Raw genomic sequence first — 21,047 nt, 5'->3', positions numbered from 1 at the left:
TTCAGACCCCAAATCTGACTCTTTTAATTACTCTTCTCTCCTCGGTCCTTGACATCATTATTCTGGCAAACACAATGACTTTATGTGAGCTGCTGTTGTGGTTCTCCTTATCTCATAGAGGAACAGCGGATCAGACAAGTCAAAAGCCAATCTCTCCAAACTTTGTTTCCTCTAATGGGAGATTAATAGAGACAATTCATATGTTCAAGTACATAAACAATTGTATGTTGGATCTACCGAAAAATATTTAGTGTATGTCATCGGCTTTACTGTTAGGAGACCAAAGTAATACAAAGTTATTGGAATGCTGGAGAAAAATTAGTAGTAGGTGTGAATATCATGACGGATAGAACCAGGAATAAATAAATAAATCCTAGACTTCAGGAACAAGATACACCAGTGCAGGAGCCATTGTGACCTTACAGTGACATAAAGAACTTTCATTGCTATCGAGAGGAACCTCAACAAATGTAGTAGCAGTATATAATATGTTGACACCATGGAGTAAGGTATGTGAGATATGGAGGGCAGTTGTTTTATCTCACCGTGAAATCCATACCAAGAATTTTATCCTCACAGAGCTGATCATTATTAGAACATCTAAAATACTCTGGATTCTTCTAGAAGCTCATTCTCTCTGTACTTCAGACATTTCACACGTGTAGCTCCTTTGTATAGACCCAGTTAACATAATGCTGCTGTCTGGAGTGACATAACAGAATAGATAGGAGCCAGTAGTTTCACCACATGCTTACACTTTTATAAATTCATATTTTTCGATATGTGAGACACTCGTGTATTGGTTTTTGTTTATTTCAAAACCTGGCAGACCCCACTGACTTGTATGCAGTGCTGTTCTTCACATTTAAGGGGTTGTCCCACAAAAAATATTCAACTGTTTTCAATCCAGCATCTGGATCTCAATACTTCTGTACCTGGATGTAATTAAGCGTTTAGTATAGCAGCTGAGTTATTCAATGAAATGTATTTGTATAGCGCCACCTGCTGTTTGCTATTTTTAAAATTTCTCTGTCCACCTCACGGGGGTTGATGCCCATGCTTAGTTCCATCCTTCAACTTCCACCAGCTGCAGTAGAAAGTACCTGAACAGCCAGCCTGAAATAATTCTAGCAGAACTATTGGAGCAACAGATTGGGATATCTCTGGATCCATGCAAGATACAAAAAAAACACAATAAGGCCCCATGCACACGGCCGTGTGCGGGCCGTGGAACCGCGGCCTGGATCCCTCCTGAGAGCAGGAGCGCACGGCGTCACTCGTTGCTATGGTGCCGTGCACTCCCTGCTGCCGCCGCAATACAGTAATACACTGGTATGATCTATACCAGTGTATTACTGTTCTGTGCCGGCAGCAGGGAGCGCACGGCGTCATAGCAACCAGTGACGCCGTGCGCTCCTGCTCTCAGGAGGGATCCAGGCCGCGGTTCCACGGCCGTGGGCATGGGGCCTAAAGCTAATAATCTATGAATCTAAAAGTATCTATTCACATATGAGCAAAGTCAGCCAAAGCAGCCACTTTCCATGGGCATGGATGACTATTTTGTGCAGGGGCAAATTGGCCATAGACCCTACAGGGAAATTTCCTGGTGGGCGGATGCCTAGGAGCGCCACCCAAGCCCTCTTCATGGCCACAAGTTGGGTACATAATGATCGGATTCTCCTACCCCCCAGGCCAGTAGCTGCAGGTCCCCCCTGAATTCAACTCTATCAATAAACTCAGGACAGTGACAGTGATACAGTTGAATACTGTAATGGGGTGGCAGTATTTTGTGCTGCATTGAGGCATTTGGTTCAGCTGGGGAGGTACAGTATATTGCTCTGCCCTGTGGCATTGCTGGCCCTCTTACTTCTATTGTCCCTGCCTAATTATGTTGCCTTCTTTCAGTTTGGACCCGGATACTACATGGGGCCACTTAAGTTTTTTCCAGGGCCACTTCTAATTTCCAGTCCGCCCCTGATTTTGTGTGTGGGGGTGGGCTTTATTCTCACAGGGAGATAAGCGACTGCCCGAGACATGCATGTGTATGAGGAGTGTGAGAATTGGCCGCAGTGGGGACAGGTATAAGCATCATGTGTGAGGGTGTATGGTGCCATGCCATGTCCTTAGAGAGCAAGGTAGTGGCATACATCTAACTATCATGGTAGCGGGTATAGCAGCTGCTACAAGGTCCCGCAGCTGACTTCCACTTTTAAAGATGACCTTTAACCTCTCCTGACATGTCTGATTTATTAACTACTTGCATTCCTTGTGTAATACCATTTCTAGGTCTATTCTTATGACTACGCTGTGCCATTCCTTTATTATTCCTTCTACAAGTTATGAATGGATTACAGTATACAATGGAGGTCCAAATGGGTGTTACCAGATAGCGGGGTTTTACCTCCACAGGGACCTTCCCCCCCGGACCTTAACCCCCCACCCCCCCCCCCCCCCCCCCCCCCCCCCCAAAACTGGTATCGCCCAACTGAACCTGCTAGTAACCATTCATAACTTCTAGTAGAAATAATGTAATGGCAAACACAGTCATAGGAAAAGATGCTCCAGAATTGTTATTACATGGGGAATGCAAGTACTTACTAAAGGTACTTTCACACTTGCGTTGTTTGATTCTGGCAGGCAGTTCGGTTGCCTGAACTTCCTGCCTGATCAGGCAAACTGTATGCAAATGCATGTCATTTTTCTGATTGATCAGGCATTTTTCAGACTGATCAGGATCCTGATCAGTCAGAAAAATGCATTGCAATACCGGATCCGTTTTTCCGGTGTCATCAGGCAAAACTGATCCAGTATTTATTTTTTTCTCATTTTTAAAGGTCTGCGCATGCGCAGACCGGAAGGACGGATCCGGCATTCCGGTATTTTGAATGCCGAATCCAGCACTAATACATTCCTATGGAAAAAAATGCCATCAGGCAAGTCTTCAGTTTTTTCCGCCAGAGATAAAACCGTAGCATGCTACGGTTTTCTCTTTTGCCTGATCAGTCAAAATAACTGAACTGAAGACATCCTGATGCATCCTGAACGGATTACTCTCCATTCAGAATGCATGAGGATATACCTGTTACTTTCTGGTATAGAGCCCCTGTGACGGGTCTCTATGCCGGAAAAGAAAAACGCTAATGTGAAAGTACCCTAAAATAGACATGTCAGAATTGGTTACAGGTCCTCTTGATGGATACCTGCACACAGGTGCAGGCTGTCTTTCAGAAATTCCGCACTAATTGCCATGCGGCTTTCTGTGTATTTCCACCCCCCAAAAACGCACGTGTTGGTTGCGTTTTTTTTCTACAGATCTCACCCTTGCATTGAAAAGGGTGAAATCTGTATAAAAAAAAAAAATGCACAAAGACATGCTGCAGATTTCAAAATCCACATGGCAGGTCAATTTCCGCACAGAGCAAAAAGATTAGTGGTATCTCATACACTTTACTGGTACTCCTTGCTTTTGTGATGGTGGCATTTGTCTCCCTGTTGTTGGTCCTTGATATGCATCGGGGCCCAGAAGTATGGCACCATGTTATAGCTATGATCGCGTGTTGCTCAACATGAGGCCGCCTATGTCATCAGATTTCGGTGTAACAAGATCTGTACTTAGCAGTCCGACTATGTAGGGCCACCTGTTTACATAACTTTTCATACGTAATCCTGCGTTCTCCGCTATGTTGAATGGAACAATAAACAGATTTTATCCTTCCTTTTGAAATTCACGTATGTGACATAATATGCTGCCACGTTCTGCATGACTTGGCTTCCTCCCCTCTTTTATGTGAAGAGAGCAAAATAACTGAAAGCACAGCAGTTCCTTACTTTTTACATGTTCAACATTTAGTTTTGATCACCATATTTTCGGATATATTTGCAGAGGAAGAAATTCTTTAGAAAATGAAATTTTTTTTATATATATATATATATATATATATATATATATATATATATATATATATATATACACACACACACTTAATCTCATCGATTCCCTCACTGCTCCTGCTTCGACACTTTCCAAGCCCGTGCTGGTCCTTACTTCCTGGTCCCGTCTTCCTGGTAAGCTTGGAGCATTTTTATATTTCTTTCTACATAATTTTCCACCACCGGACAGCCTCATTAAGTCGAAAATGAACCCTTTTCTACCAGGAGGCGGTGCAGTATTATATATGTTTCGTTACTGCACTAAGACCTCCTGCACCAAATGACTCCCACCTTTTATGCGGGTAGCTTTGTAGGCAACTTTAATTATGGCACCACCTCATGTTGTGTAGAGATTTATAGTTTGGCCACAATTCGTGATTGTGTACGTTTTTCAAAAACTTTCGATTTTTCAGTGGTCTTGCTTTCATTGCCAATTATCGATCCTTTAATGAATACTTTAGTAGTTTGGGTTTAGTAACCCAGTAATTTATTAATGATTTGGTTTCAGCAACAATGAAACCAGCTGTGCTTTGCAAAGTCATTAGAGTACAAACATATACCAAAAGGTTGTATCTGTCTCCACCGTTCCAAAGCCATTTTTGGTCCATGCAATTTGCTTTATCCGAGACTTAGGACAAGGCATATAGTGAAAACAATCCATTTCAATTCAATCAAAAATGCTTAATATCTCACTAAGATTTTCCGGGATGTCAAGGTGGTCATTCAGAGTCAGAGAACGTGTTCTGCTGACTGCCAGCCCTCCTGACATCCCAAAAAATTTACCCTTTTAGATCTGCCAAGTATACAAGTTGGACAGCTACTTATTCCTTTCTCCGTCAAACCTCTGGCAGTAGGTATTTGCCTGGGTGAACATAGGCATATGCTTAAGTCTGACATGCTGAATCCTTATTTCCCCTGGTGGCTTATGTAGGAGGACTGTTGGCCTGCCACCATGCATTATGTATGGCAAGCTTTTAGGAACAGTCCTAGGTTGACACTTATTAGGTATCATACTTTGACCCCCAGCCATCTGGTGGAAGTGAGGGTTACCAAGGATACCCAGTCCACTGTAACACACTCAGTAGTTAAATAGATGTAACACAAAGTCATCTGATGGGTTCGCTGTCAGCTCTTATAAGCAGGGGATCACATTTCATAAGAATACACTGGAAATTCTGCACACAGCAGACACTGGTAGTACAGACAGTGTGAGTCAGTGGAGTTTTATACTAGATCATTGCACTTCTAATCTCTTCAGTAAGGCACTATATAAAAGAAGAAAGGAACAGGGAGGGTGGATGTGAATTGGAATGCAGGATGGATCTCATAGCTGCTGATGTAATCCTGTAGCTCACACGAAGTCAGCCATACTGGAGAGTAATCTCTGGACTGGTGGTCAGACTGGTGATCAGCTGCCCATAAAGAAACATTCTTTCAGCCTTTCAATTGAACTTCTTATTGGCACTATTAATGTTCACATTCTTTAAGCATTGTTGTTTTCCTTCCTTCTGTTTCAACAGACACTGGGGGAGATTTCTCAAACTGGTCTAAAGTAGAACTGGTTTAGTTGCCCATAGCAACCAGTCAGATTCCACCTTTTCATTTTCCAAAGGATCTGTGAAAAATGAAAGGTGGAATCTGATTGGTTGCTATGGGCAACTAAGCCAGTTCTACTTTACACCAATTTGCTAAATCTCCCCCAGTACTGAGTCTTGTCTATACCAACACTACACAGTAGACTTCCTGCGATGCAGTGTTGTTGACAGCGCATAAACACTTTCTCTTTTTATGTGTGATGTTTGTCAAGGAAAAGTGATAAGAAAATTCTGTCATTTTGCTTCTATCTGGAAGCTGTATCTGGAAGCTGTAATATTTAGCAAAACACTTTTTTTGTTGTCACTTGAGCAGGAGATGTGGTTTGTACCCTGTAGGAGCAGGTGTGAATATTTCTTGTGCTCGGTAAGCAAAGCTTTGTATTTGTCTCCAGTGTAAATAGAAACACAAACTGTTGGATTAAATGGAATATGACTGGGCTTGAGAAGAGATGGATGGGGCATGAAGGATTTTGTGCACGTATAGAATTACATTCTTGATGTATAGCATAGGCCTATACTCTAATGTGACTCTTATTCCTGCTGCTTGGTTCTTGGCATGCTGACCAGGCAGTATTTAATAATCTTCTGCCAAAAATAGTTGTGGTCATGACTACATTAGAAATGCATTTCTTTTTTTTTTTTCTTTACAGGCCAATGAAAACAGCCTACTGAGCGCTCAACTGAAAGGATTCCCCCTATACCTTCACTCCAATTTAGGCCTCAAAGACTGCAGTTTAAACCCCAAGTCTCCTCTCTTGTATATAACCAAGCCCAACCAGGTGGAAAAGGGTGATCTACCAGGAGAAGACTGGACAGTTTTCCAGTCCAATCATTCTACCTATGAACCGGTTCTTCTGGCCAAGACAAAGTCAGCTGAGACCATACCTCACCTAAGTGTGGACGCAGCCCTACACACAACTGTAGTACAGGATCTGGGGCTACATGATGGTATCCAACGGGTCCTTTTTGGTAACAACTTGAACTTTTGGCTCCATAAGCTAGTGTTTGTGGATGCTGTATCATTCCTGACGGGAAAGAGGTTGTCTCTTCCACTAAATCGCTATGTACTCGTTGACATCGATGATATATTTGTTGGCAAGGAGGGAACTCGTATGAAAGTAGAAGATGTGAAGGTAAGCGTGGTTCTGTCAATTTTAGCGGTCTATTTGTTCTACTTGTTCACTTATTAAGTGTGTGTCCAAAAGTGACTTACCCTTGTTTCATTCTAGGCTCTCTATGACACGCAAAATGAGTTGAGAGCGCACATCCCCAACTTCACTTTTAATCTTGGCTTTTCTGGAAAGTTCTTTCACACTGGTGAGTTTTCTGAGTATTGATTTGTTTCAACTCCGTTCAGATTGGAGGAGCTATGCTGATCAGCTGAATGCTTGCTGTCCAGCCTCCAGCAAACAGCTGATATTACTGGGGGAAGCTGTGGCCACTGCTAGGGATATGTAGTGTTATTGGGCGGACATTCATATGAATGGCTGCCAGTGTAATACAAGTACAGCTTAACTCCACCAGAATAGGACATGCTCATACATAGTAACTAGAGGATGGTGTCATCCTGGAAACCTATCTTTATGATATACATATACTTTAACAGGCTACCTGGGCAGGGGTTGTGTTAATCACAACCCTGTAACTCAAGTCCGCATCATTTTAGAGTAGAAAAGGTTAATAACAATAGAGAATATCTGAAAATGATAGATCTGCAGTAGACCTTTTTAAATATCAGCCAGCCTACAGACTATATATTGATACACAGTTCTGCGATGGGCAACCACAGGGAATCTGACCCTCCCAAGCCCCCCACCCCCACTACGGAGTGTTTTTCCATTACTCCTACAAATATTTATTTGGACTTGTTCTTCTAAAGCCTGGGACATATGATTAAATAACTGAACTTTTAAAGGAATGATAACAAAATAATTGGAGCAAAGCTGAAGGCTATACTGCAGCAACAGAGATATTATGAGCATGCAAGAGTCTTCATACATGGTCTATTCTACTAGGAACGGATGCAGAAGATGAAGGAGATGACCTCCTGCTTTCTTACGTGAAGCAGTTCTGGTGGTTTCCTCATATGTGGAGTCACATGCAACCTCATCTCTTCCACAATCAGTCAGTGCTGGCAGAGCAGATGGCATTGAACCGGAAGTTTGCTGTGGTGAGTGGGTCCATTAGATTTTTTGCATATCAGTCTTGGGAAGCTCTTCCGTGCTTATGCCTCTCTTGCCTAACTATTGGAGCACAAGAGGTTCTCATGGGTTAGGAGGTTTCTTTTTTTTTTTTATTGATTTCTGCTAGAGTTGAGGGAACCTGCAGGTTTGAGTTTGGGGTTTAAGTGAATTAAGTAATGGGTTCTGTTCTCACGGAATCCATCACCTAATTCAATGCCGGCATGCCGCATAATACAAGTGTATGGCCAGCTCCGAGGGTTCCGTTCTGCTGGCCATGCACTTGTTTTATGACTGCATGCAAAACGGAATGCCTCTAAAGGCGTTGGGATAGCACACAATAGTAGCTCTTGGGACAGCATTGGGACTCCGAAGTGACTTAAAATCAGATGGAGACATATGCTGACTCTGGTGTTGTCAGGATAACCTCTCACCCCTCAACCACTCAGGAGTAAAGGATTAGAAACTGTAGACTATGGGACTGCACAGTGAAGTAGCACCAGAATTTTATTTTTTGTAAAGTTAGACTTCTGTAAGTTGAGCATACTGCCATTTATATTTTAGGATCATGGAATACCTACTGATATGGGGTACGCTGTGGCCCCTCATCACTCTGGTGTGTACCCCATACATGTACAACTCTACGAAGCCTGGAAGCAAATTTGGGGAATAAAAGTTACGAGTACTGAGGAGTATCCACACCTGAAACCTGCACGCTTCCGAAGAGGGTTCATCCACAATGGCATTATGGTTAGTCCTAACTAAGAGTTCCTACAGTTTTTAGTACAACCAGTGTACCACATAGGAATCTTTGAATGTCCCTCACCTATATGGATGAAAAATAAGAAATTCATCCTTCTCCCAATTAGTACCGTGACCCATTTTATGACAAGGACTTCAGGACCTGAGGTCAGAAAACGTAGGTATACAATATGACATGTTGGTGACAGTTGACGGCTGTCTGGGGGGGTAGGACTTAGTTAAGGGGTTGTGGTTTAGTGCTTCTGATCTAGTATTGCAAATAGTGGGGGGGAGGGGTCTCCTGCAGCCAGTTTCAGGCAGACACTGGAATTGCGAGAAAGAGGAAAGAAATAGAAGTCTTTGGGGGCGCATTTAAAAAAATTGTTTATAGATTTCGGATCAATGACGTTATTAAGAAATAGGCGGTTATCCGAAATGCATGTTCACTTCTAACAATTTGCTTTCTTTGCCACAGGTGCTCCCGCGCCAGACCTGCGGCCTCTTCACACACACCATATTCTATAATGAATATCCCGGGGGTCCTGTGGAACTGGATAAGATTGTTAATGGAGGCGAACTTTTCCTCACTGTACTGCTAAACCCTGTGAGTTCCAAAGAAAGAAAAATGTCTGGGTGTGGGATCCAGCCGCGTTGTTTATTTTCCGTGTGCATTCGTCTCCCCCGTGATATCATTTGTTCTGCTCATTCCTGTCCCCGTGCAGCCATTTGTGTCCAGCGTGTGATCTAGTGCTGCAGCCTGACCCTCTTTACTGATGCTTTGTGTACAACCTCAGATATATAGCGGAACAGATGAGGCTGCAGTGTCCCAGCTGCAGATCCCAGGTGCTTGCGTTGAGGCTGTTCCAGTCGGTCCGATCAATAAACTGCCAGGCTGTTGTAAACTATAAAAAGCCATTAAATGCTCTATCAATATTTGATGAAGGAGTAATTGTTTCCCAGCTTACTTCATGGACCATATACATTGCAGTGCACTGATAACCTTCCCTCGGCTCCAGCATTCTGAGATGTATTCCTGTTAGATAACGGAAGCCTGAACTCTGCTTCCTGATAGATGCTTGTAGGACACTGGGGACAAATCCACCAGGGGTGAAGTCACCAAGCACAGATTTACTAAAAACTAGACATTCTAAAAATGCACCCAGTTTATCATGGTGGCTGATGCTGAATGACAGTTGTGATGCACCTTAACCCCTTACCTACCCTGTAGTTTGTAATTTATTTTTTTACAGCGTTCACCGTAGGGGATAATTCACATTATATTTATGTAGTGTGGGTCATTACTAATGCGGCAATACTAAACATATTGGGGAGATTTTTTTTGATATTTTTTTTGCCTTTTTATTTATTTATTTTTCCTTAAAAAGCGTATTTTTAATGGAAAGAAAAGCGTATTTTTACTGGAAAGGCTACTTAAGGCTGGTTTGGGGCCTACATCAGACCTCAGCCAGCCCTCACCACCCTGTGCATTTGTAGGATGCTGATGCGAGACAGAGGGAGGCTGCTCCCTCTGTCACTGCTTACATGCGGCGGGCGCCATTGCCCGTGCTGGCCTGGGCTGCTTAGAGCAGGAGAGCAGCTCTCTTGTGAGAGCCGGGCCCCCGCCCCCCGAAGGACTCGAATAGCTCTTAGACTGGGCCGCCGTAAAAAAGCCGTGGCCCAGCCTAAGGCCCCTTAGTGACTGCCGTAAAAAAGGTGTATGGGTGATCACTAAGGGGTTAAAGGAGTTGTCTCACTTCAGTAAGTGGTATTTATCATGTAGAGAAAGTTAATACAAGCCACTTAATATATTGTTATTATCCATATTTCTTCCTTTGCTAGCTGGATTAATTTTTTATCACATTATACACTGCTCGTTTCCATGGTTACAGACCACCCTGCAATCCATCAGTGGTGGTCGTGCTTGTACACTATAGGTAAAAGCACCAGCCTTTGTGCACTCCCATGGTCCCGGCTACCAGAGAGGCTACCACTGATGGATTGCAGGGTGGTCGTAACCATGGAAACGAGCAGTGTATAATGTGATGGAAAATTATTCCAGCCAGCAAAGGAAGCAATATGGATATAACAATACATTAGTAAGTGGCTTGTATTAACTTTCTCTATATGATAAATGCAACTTACTGAAGTGAGACAACCCCTTTATTACAAGGGTCTTATGAATGTATTGTGATTGTCCATATTGCCTCCTTTGCTGGCTGGATAAATTTTTCCTTCACATTATACACTGCCCGTATCCTGGGGTTATGACCACCCTTCAATCCAGCAGCAGTGGTCGTGCTTGTACACAAAATAGTGCCGACCTCTCTGGTGGCTGGTGCTTTTTCAGTACAACCACTGCTGCTGGATTGCAGGATGGTCATAACCCCTGGATATGACCAGTGTATAATGCCATGGAAAGATGAAGCAGGCCAGATTAGCTTCTCAGCAGCAGGAGACATTTCCTTGGATTGCGGCTCTGTGGAGATTCACAGTAATGTGCCATATGTGCTATCGCACTGCAGTAGAGTTGACTTCTATAATGTAATCTCATTTGGCACTTTCTTACTTTGAAGCATAAAATGTAAAAGAGCCTTCCAGAAGCTCAAGGCTGCAAACCCATCAGCTAGTCCCCATACTGCTGTGAGCCGGGAATTGAACATGGCCCAGTTCATTTCTGGCATCGCTTGGTAGATGAGGCCATTTAGTGAAATACAGGACAGTTCTAATACCTTCGCTGTATATATCCGCATTGGATATTTAGCTCCCTGGCATTTCCCTGAGATGCCGCAGACACGGTAGCCATAAATGAGCTGGGATCTTCTGATATACTGAATAGGACACTGCGAGGAATGGCATTATTGTGAGCTCTTCTCTATACAGTATGGCTGTATAATGGGGACATCTGTGCTTCAGGTCTCACTGTCTTGGCTGCTTTCTTCCAAAAAGAGCGCCACACCAGCCTGCAGGTTGTGTGTGGTATTGCAGCTCAGCCCCATTCACTTCATTGGAGCAGCTGTAATACCACATACAAAGAGTGTGGCACTGTTTCTAGAAGGGAGCAACAATGTTTTCCAGTTCTCTAAAACACCTTGAAAGCCATGATGTTCAGATGTGATCTCATTTGTAAGGGCGACCAGGCAGCTTTGCAGGAATGCAAGACACTATCTTGGAAGAAATCATTAAAGTCTTATTACATTATACTTTTTGTCTAAGGGTACTTTCACACTAGCGTTTTTCTTTTCCGGCATTGAGTTCCGTCCTCAGGGCTCAATACCGGGGGGAAAAAAATGATCAGTTTTATCCTAAAGGATTCTGAATGGAGAGCAATTTGTTCAGGATGCATCAGTTCAGTCCCTCTTACGTTTTTTGGCCGGAGAAAATACCGCAGCATGCTTGCAGTTTTCTCTCCGGCCAAAAATCCTAAACACTTGCCGGAACGCCGGCTTTAATTTCCATTGAAATGTATTAGTGCATTAGAATTGCCGCATTGACGGATCCGTTCTTCCAGCCCGTGCATGCGCAGACCTTTAAATCTGTGGGAAAAAAATAAAAAATACCGGATCAGTTTTTAATCGGATGACACCGGAGAGACGGATCCGGTATTTCAATGCATTTGTCAGACTGATCCGGATCCGTCTGACAAATGCCATTTGTTTTGCGTCCGGATTGCCGGAATCCTCTGCCGCAAGTGTGAATGTACCCTAAGGAATCATCAGCATAGATGATGTGGAGGGTTTTCTTAGTATACTTGATAAGGTTATGCAGTATGTTTGTTGGTTTTTTTTTGTTTTTTTTGGGGGGGGGGGGGGGGGCCCCCCTTTTGTCCTCCATACATTAGGTTAAAAGTCTGGGCTTCCTGTTTCCTCTCGTATTTAGATCAGTAGGTACAACTGTATACTAACCACCCCCCTAGTGGTGACAATTGTAATAGCAAGTAAACTTCAACAGTTTCATCAGAAATGAGGATTCATTTTGCATTCAGCATTCATGGAACCCTTTTTCTTTCTTTCTTTCTTTCTTTATTTTATTTCACATTACAGTGCCATTGAAAGTGAAATGCAAAATCTAGTTCTTCTGTAGCAGTCAGCACAGAGATAAAACTCCCGTATTCAAAGATAATCCATTGTCAAATAACTGCAGCTGTGGGAAGATGTTATCTGAAGGGTAATCCTCATGATAATAGTAGATGGCACCTCTATTGTTCTCTTGATAGGCCTAGATAAAGATGGCCACAGAAGAGCAGTGTACTTATCAGTGTAATGTGTGATGTAATTAAGTCACTTATCTCCTTCTGTCTCTGGTCATAGTGAATGCTCTGACTGAAAAGTCCACACAAAGAGGAAGTTAATTAAAGGGGTTATCTGGTGATCGGTCATCAATATCAGATTGTAGGGTGTCCGACACCCAGGACCATGCTGATCAGCTATTAGGAGAGGCTCCATGACGTCTAGGTGCAGCTCAGCCCCATTGAAGTGGGCTGTAATACCCAGAACAGCCGCTGTACTATGAGTGCGGCACCTCCCTATAACATCTGATCGGAGGGGGTGCTGGGACCTGGACCTCCACGGATCTGATAATGATGACCTGTCCTGAGGATAGGTCCTCATTATATATTACTGGAAACCCCCCTTTAAAAAAAATATAGAAAATGATTCAAATACGGCAGTTAATATGTGAGGAAAAAATGATAGAATTATCCCTTTTATATTTTTCAAAGCCGTTACTCATGAAGCGTTAGCTTAAACACCACAAGACTGCATGTGCCTTCCTTGTCTAGGTCGCTAATGACCACTCCTGATGAGTACAAAGTGCTACACCCATGTTGGTGGTATGGATACCATACATGACTGCAAGGATGCGAGTACAGCACTAAACCATGAAGCAGAGCGTGCCGAGTCTTAGCGGTCATCACCGGCTGTTAGAAAAGAAGAATCGTGACCAAGAGCTTTTCCTTTCAGTATGGACTGTAAAAAAAAAATCTGTGCACCAAAGTCTAAAGCTACTTTAACACTCGCGTTTTGGGCGCATCCGTCATGGATCTGCAAAAACGGATCCGTTACAATAATACAACCACATGCATCCGTCATGAACGGATCAGTTTGTATTATTTGTAACATAGCCAAGATGGATCCGTCATGAACTCGATTGAAAGTCAATGGGGGACGGATCCATTTTCTATTGTGCCAGAGAAAACTGATTTCTCCCCCATTGACTTACATTGTGTGCCAGGACTGATCCGTTGGCTTCTCTTCGTCAGGCGGACAGCAAAACTCTGCAAGCAACGTTTTGGTGTCCGCCTCGAGAGCGGAATGGAGACTGAACGGAGGCAAATTGATGCATTCTGAGTGGATCCTTATCCATTCAGAATGCATTAGGGCAAAACTGATCCGTTTCGGACCGCTTGTGAGAGCCCTGAACGGATCTCACAAACGGAAAGCCAAAACGCCATTGTGAAAGTAGCCTAATCTTGTATCTGAACTTTATGCTTTATTTTATATTTTTTCCTGACTTGCTCTGATTTATATTATTTTATTTTATTTCAGATCAGCATTTTTATGACCCATTTGTCTAACTACGGCAATGATCGCCTGGGACTGTACACTTTCAAGCACTTGGTGCAGTTTCTTAACACCTGGACGAACCTCAAACTGCAGACTCTGCCTCCTGTACAGCTGGCCCATAAGTATTTCCAGATATTTCCAGAGGAGAAGGACCCCTTGTGGCAGGTAAGGAAAACACAATTGTTGAAACAAAGTTACAGAAGAAAATGCTTCAGCTGACAGACCCTTTTAGGGTACATTCATACGACCGTGTGTAATCCTTTAACGGAACCAGGTGTCTGCATTTCGCAGGACAAATGACTTCCGTATGTCTTCCGTTTTTTACAGGTCCGCAAAAAAACGGAAGGAAAAAAAAGAGAGGGAGAAAAAAATTATTTTACGGCCTTCAAAAATACGTAAAAAACGGATCCGCAAAAAACGGTTGACATACGGAAACCATTCCGTATGTCATCCGCAATTTGCGGATCTATTGACTTGAATGGTGCTGTGGACAGATCTGTACGGACAATGGTAGGACATGCTTCATATTTTTGCGGAATAGAAATGCGGACAACACACTGAATGTTGTCCGCACATTTTATTCACCCATAGGAATGAATAGGTCCACTTCTATTCCTCAAAATGCGGATCGGACGCGGAAAAAATAATACGGTCGTGTGAATGTACCCTTAAGTGGGACCCAATGGGAACTTGTCACCGCACCTTCTCAGCTTGTCCGAATCGAGTGGGCTAACATGTCATTGTTTCCATTGTTTGCGGTCCACAGCACGGGCTTCACACAGTCGTGTGAACAAGCCCTTATATGTACGACAGTGAGGTTGCCGTCAGACACTTTCCTGTAATGTAGTGGGACAGTTAGAGCTTCCTATTTCAGTTGACTGTATAGTGCCTGTTATAAAGATTACAGTTCCTAGAATGCAAATCACTAGTGGGGATTTCAGCTCTGAAGCCTGTAGAAGTGTTAATGCGGTTCTGGAATACAATAAAGCCTGTGAATTCTGATCAGTACGAGATAAGTAGAAACATAGAATGTGTCGGCAGATAAGAACCATTTGGCCCATCTAGTCTGCCCAATATATAAGTAACACTATAACTTGTTACATTACTTAAAGGTGTTTTCTTGTGAAGATCCCGTTCATATGCTTTATATGCACATCAAGTAGTAGGGTCCCCACTGCAGGGGATATGCCTGGCTGGCCGCGACGTTACTCAGCTGTTTTCTGGAAGTTGACCTGTGTCAATCAGGGGGCCGCATTTTGAAAGGGGTTTTTTGCTTATTGAAATCATACCCTATGAATCTACATAAATTGTTAAAGGGTATGTTCACTCAGGAATAAAACACTTAACGCTGTATAAAAAAAAAAACCTGCGAAGTAGATTTTAAATCCTCAGCATGTCAATGGATTTTCACAGTGGATTTCACAATTTGCAACACATAGGGTGAAATCTGTGGCAAAATCCATGAGAAATCTGCATTCAATGTAATTTTGCTGCAGATCCAGCTTTTTTTTTCTGGTTTGATTTATGTCACATTCGGTCGTAGCCTAACAGTGGCCTCCATTCCTAAAATCTTTCCTCTTCCTTTTCTAAATGCTAGGGGCCCATTAATACAAGTATATGGAGATCAGGCGTTGTCACCCACAGGCCACATCCTTGGTTGCTAAGCAACATGTCCTGGCCAGTGCTCACTCATTAGTGCTTAAGAATAATTACATAAATCTTTTCTCAGTGGGGATTTTGTCTTTATGGGCTCAGGTAGGGAACATTTCACCCCCTGTCACCTTCCTCTTGTACATGGAGCCTCTAGAGACGCTCTAGCCCTGCACATTCCAGTGGAGTTTACTGGTCCATTAGGATTTCTTCCAATTATCCCACTGCATGCTAAAAACAGACTGGGACTTCAATAGCATCCAAAACTGCTAAGAAGCTCAGCCCCTGGGGAAGGTGAGAGGTTACCCTTTACACAGATCTATCATGTCTTCCCAGAACAAAGAATGTTACTGTATTTACTGCACAGTGCCCCTACACCCATATAGAAGGGTAGCTCTAAAATGGCAATAACCTATTCCAATATCTAGAATCGCCGTTTTCTCCACTTTTTACTAAAAGATTGCATTTCTTGACCGCATAAGTGGTCAATAACAGGTTAAATGGGTTGTGCCACAGCATATTCTACATTTTTCAAACCAGCACCTGGATCTGAATACTTTTGTAATATAAAATGTAGCATAGCCACTGAGTTATTCAATAAAATGTATCTGTATAGCGCCACCTGCTGTTTGCTGTCCACCTCACTGATTGGCTCCTGTGTTCATTTTTAAGGGTTTTTGTCATCAGAAAAATCGTTATGTTGCTGGCTGACCGTAGCGATGTGCTAATGTCAGCAGTACATAACTGTGCTTTATAACTCCCTGCGTGCCGCCGTTTGCGCTAAATAATGACTTTTATAATATGCAAATGAGCCTCTAGGTGCTAGGGGGGGGGCGTTGCTGCAGCACCTAGAGGCTCCGTCCTCTCGCCGTTTGGCACGCCCTTGTAAAGGTGATCGAGGATGTCAATCACCTTTACAAGGGCGTGCCAAACGGTGAGAGGACAGAGCGTCTAGGTGCTGCAGCAATGCCCCCACTAGCACCTAGAGGCTCATTTGCATATGATAAAAGTCATTATTTAGCGGAGGCGTGCGGATCCGTCCAGACTTACAATGAAAGTCAATGGGGACGGATCCGTTTGAAGATGCCACAATATGGCTCAATCTTCAAACGGATCCGTCCCCCATTGACTTTCAATGTAAAAGTCTGGACGGATCCGTTCAGGCTACTTTCACACTTAGAACATTTTATACAATATAATGCAGACGGATCCGTTCTGAACGGAGCCACCGTCTGCATTATATGAGCGGATCCGTCTACATCTGGACTAAAAAGTAAAGGAATGCCAACATATACCTGCCTGGTGGGTGCCTAAAGAACGTTCACCAGTTCTATAGATGCGTTCAGCACATGCGCTAGGAGCATCATTCAACTTATACGTAAAATGTGGTGTAAACACAACCCAACCTGTTTTACCTGCACAATAGGCCTAAAAAAAACGCTGCTTTGCCATTAAACCACATATGGCTGAAGGTTTTTTTACCCCACCATGGCCAAACATCAACTGCTACTTGTACATGTCCTGACAGCCGACACACTGTGCAAAATTCTTGTCATTACGGGGTTAACTATTGAAATGGATGAATTCACACATTTTTTTTAGCCACGCAATTTACACTGGGGAAACATAAATATAAAGGGGTTGTCTCACTTCAGCAAGTGGCATTTATCATGTAGAGAAAGTTTAATACAAGCCAGTTACTAATGTATTGTGTTTGTCCATATTGCTTCCTTTACCGACTGGATACATTTTTCCATCACATTATACACTGCTCGTTTCCATGGTTACAGACCACCCTGGAATCCATCAGTGGTGGTTGTGCTTGCACACTATAAGAAAAAGCATCAGCCTCTCTGGTGGCTGGGACCATGGGAGCGCACATAGGGGAAAAAAATGTTTATCACCATATTCTAAACCCTATAACTTTTTTATTAGTTATGCGTACGGTGCTGTGTGAGGCTCATTTTTTGCAGCGCGATCTGTACTTTTCAGTGATACCATTTTGAAGTGTGTGCTACTTTTTGATCCTTTTTTTTATAAAAAAGAAAATTCTTGGAGTTGAAGTGAAAAAAAAAAGGCAAATTGGCTGTCCCCCCCCCCCCCCCCCCCCCCTCCCGTTGCGCCATTTGCCGTATGGCATTAATATTGTTATTTTAATTGTATGGGTATTTTCGCATGTGGCAATGCCCATGATGTGTTTTTTTTTTTTTTTTTTTATTGGGTAAGTATTTTTATTTTAAAGGGGTTATCCAATTTCACAAACATTCCCCCAATGTGCCGGGCCCCTCACCGGTAATATACTTACCCCGCTCCTGGTCCCCGCACCGCTACTGCTTCTCCCTATACACGGATGAAAACATCCAGTGTCGGGGAAGCAGCCAATGGCAGACGGGGACGAGCCTCCCTAGCATCGCGGTTATAGCACCCGCTGAACATGCGAGCGGGCGCCATGTTTAAAGACAGGACTTCCACCGTACATGAAGAGGATAAAGGGGTATTCCAGTTATAGAAAGTTATCTCCTATCCTCATGTAGGACCCCCACCGATCACAAGAGCCCCACTGAGATGATCAGAGTAGCTGGTCAGAAAAACATGCCTCCGCTCCGTTCATCTCTATGGGGGCTCCGGAGACGGCCAAGCTATCTACCTCTGGTACCCCCACCAATCTGATGGTTATCCCCAGTGCTGTAGTTAGGGGATAACTAACCACAATTCCCCACTAGTTTGATGTGCATTGTCTTGGTTTTCCGATGCAGTTTTTGCCCCCACAGCTTGTCTAGCTGTAAAATTTTGAAAGCATGATACATCTGTTCAAGCCGCATGGACCATAAGGTGAAATCTGTGGCAGATCTGCAGCAACATCGACTACAAACCTGCGTGTAAAATGTGGCATCACAATGGACTTTCTTCTGTGGAAATCATCTGTGTGGTTGTTCCATAGCTGATGCTGGGGTTGGCACTCAGATTTTCTAGACCACTGAAAGGTCTATCCAAGACAGAGGTGTCAGGACACGAATAGGTAGTCTAGCAAAGTTGTGGACACCACCCCCCCCGTCCAAAATAGAAACCCTATTAGTCACTTATTTACTAATGAATTTTAATTTTAGGAGGAAATAATTGATAATCTTTCTCTCCTTGCAGGATCCTTGTGAGGACAAGAGGCATAAAGACATTTGGTCGAAGGAGAAAACCTGTGACCGCTTCCCCAAGTTACTCATAATTGGACCTCAGAAAACAGGTATGCCTCTTTAAGAGCTGCCAGATGCCGGCCTGGAGTAATGGCCTGCATATCTGCGCGCTGGGGTGATCTGCGAACCTGTAACACCTCTGAGCATTGGATGATATATTTCTCCCATGGGAGGTGGGATTATTGCAAGTGTGGAGGGGCAGGAAGGATTACAACATGATGAAGAGTCTGAAAGGGGGGAAAACTGCGATTAATACAGGATGTGGCATGTTCACAGCGGGAGCCGGGATTAGTACAGGATGTTGGAGGTGGGTGGAATTAGTGTGGGAAAAAAAGTCGTCAGGGCAAGGGGCGGCAGTGTACTGAATATGAAGCCCCTGTTCACTTTAAGGCTGGCACAGCTGCCTTGGGTAGTGTGTGCACATAGTGCCAGCGGCAATGAATGCTTGTTAAAGTGAATCTGTCACCACGTTTATGCTGCCACCTCTGAGGTAGTGACAGGCACGCTGACTCTCTTATGGGTATACATTAAGTAATTTTTTTTGTGAAGCAGCCCTAATAATCATGACCTTAAAGGTGTTTTCCCATCTCAGACAATGGGGGCATATCGCTAGGATATGCCGCCATTGTCTGATAGGTGCACCTACAATGAGAACGAAGCCGGGAAATGAACGGAGAGTGCTGGCTCGGCTATTGCTGTCTGCCCCATAGAAATGAATGGGAGCATGGGCCGCACATGCGCGATGCGCTCCCATTCACTTTTATGGGAGCAGCGCTTGGTGGTAGATGGAACCCCGGGAAATCCGGTGGGACCCGCACCTATCAGACAATGGGGGCATATCCTAGCAATATGCCCCCATTGTCTGAGATGGGAATACCCCTTTAAGAAACAGCTCCTATAGTCCTGACCACTCTCCTAAACCGTGTGATTGGGTAGGGATTCCCTCTAACAGTGAGACTGAAGGGTGGACGCCATACTCCAATAACCCACACAATGCTGTTATATAGTGCCTACACAGTAATGCAGTTCAGTTCACAAATAATACCACACTATGGAGCTAAACAATACTATGTGATTTTTAGCTGGCTCCCCTTGTTCTCATCCCTGAAGGCCTTGTCTAGTTTAGCCCCCTCTTCCATTTTGACTCTACTTATCTACGCCTTTTCAGTTTTCCACTAAACCAAAGTGTTTTTTTGGTACCACATCCAAGGCTGTTGCAAGCAAGCCAAGGCGATACCATGAAGGTCACATGAAAACCCTTCTGACTAGTCTGGGAGAATCGGCACTACACATTTCTTTTGCTTCATTCAGCCTCTAATTTGACTCCTTGTTGTGACAAACTGACAACCAGGAACAGCATTCCTGTGCCTTCCATATCCTCCATTGTTCCTGTATTGTCACTGCAGTGTTGTGCCCGCATTGCTGAGAAAAATGTAAGTTTTAATATCTGCAAATGAGCCTCTAGGAGCAAGGAGGGCGTTGCTGTTACACCTGGAGACTCAGCTCTCTCTGCAGCTGCTGCGCCCGCTCCACTTTGATCAATAGGACCAGGCAGTGTAAATGTCTTTATACCTGGCTCTGTCAATCATAGTGGGGAGGGTGCAGAGAGAGCTGATCCTCTAGACCAGTGATGGCCAACCTTTTAGGCTGAATGCACACGATCAGGATTGCGTGCGGATTTTCCGCGCGGATTTGCGTGCGGAAAATCCGCACCGGAGGTCATGTCCATTGTATGCAATGAGATTTTGAAATTCTCAATGCACACGATGCAAATTTTTTCCGCGCGGATTTTGACCTGCGGTGCGAATTTTAAAATCCGCGACATGTCAATTAATTTTTATTTTCCTGACCGGATTTTCTATATTCAATTTGTGAGATCCGCATGCGGAAAATCCGCACTGAATCCGCACCACATCCGCACGCAAATCCGCATGCAAATCCGCACCAATTAATGCGGATTGACCGCACGGATTTGCCTGCGAACACCTGCGGATTTCAGTGCGGAATCTCCGCACATGAATCCTGAACGTGTGCATGTAGCCTTAGAGACAGAGTGCCCAAACTGCAACCCAAAACCCACTTATTTATCACAGAGTGCTAACACGGGAATTTACCCTGAATGCTGAAAAATACCAGCCAAGTTCCGCTCTAGGGGCGTGGTTAAGGCAGGCCCCAGTAAAATGCCTCCGTTGGTACTCCCTA

General features: G+C 43.8%; 1 protein-coding gene across 2 annotated transcripts in view; it reads left to right on the top strand.

Moving 5' to 3' along the window:
- The window catches only part of NDST1 (N-deacetylase and N-sulfotransferase 1), a 70,627-nt gene that overhangs the window by 35,012 nt on the left and 14,568 nt on the right, over positions 1-21,047 (top strand). For both annotated transcript variants that reach the window (XM_044277872.1, XM_044277873.1), the window contains 7 exons: positions 6,176-6,658; positions 6,755-6,842; positions 7,541-7,695; positions 8,270-8,455; positions 8,922-9,050; positions 13,990-14,172; positions 18,799-18,895. In XM_044277872.1, coding sequence (XP_044133807.1) covers positions 6,176-6,658; positions 6,755-6,842; positions 7,541-7,695; positions 8,270-8,455; positions 8,922-9,050; positions 13,990-14,172; positions 18,799-18,895 — 1,321 coding nt within the window. The remainder of the gene's footprint in view (positions 1-6,175; positions 6,659-6,754; positions 6,843-7,540; positions 7,696-8,269; positions 8,456-8,921; positions 9,051-13,989; positions 14,173-18,798; positions 18,896-21,047) is intronic.

This window comes from Bufo gargarizans, chromosome 2, assembly GCF_014858855.1.
Source record: "Bufo gargarizans isolate SCDJY-AF-19 chromosome 2, ASM1485885v1, whole genome shotgun sequence".
Taxonomy (NCBI): Eukaryota; Metazoa; Chordata; class Amphibia; order Anura; family Bufonidae; genus Bufo; species Bufo gargarizans.
This window is presented reverse-complemented; position numbering and strand designations above follow the sequence as displayed.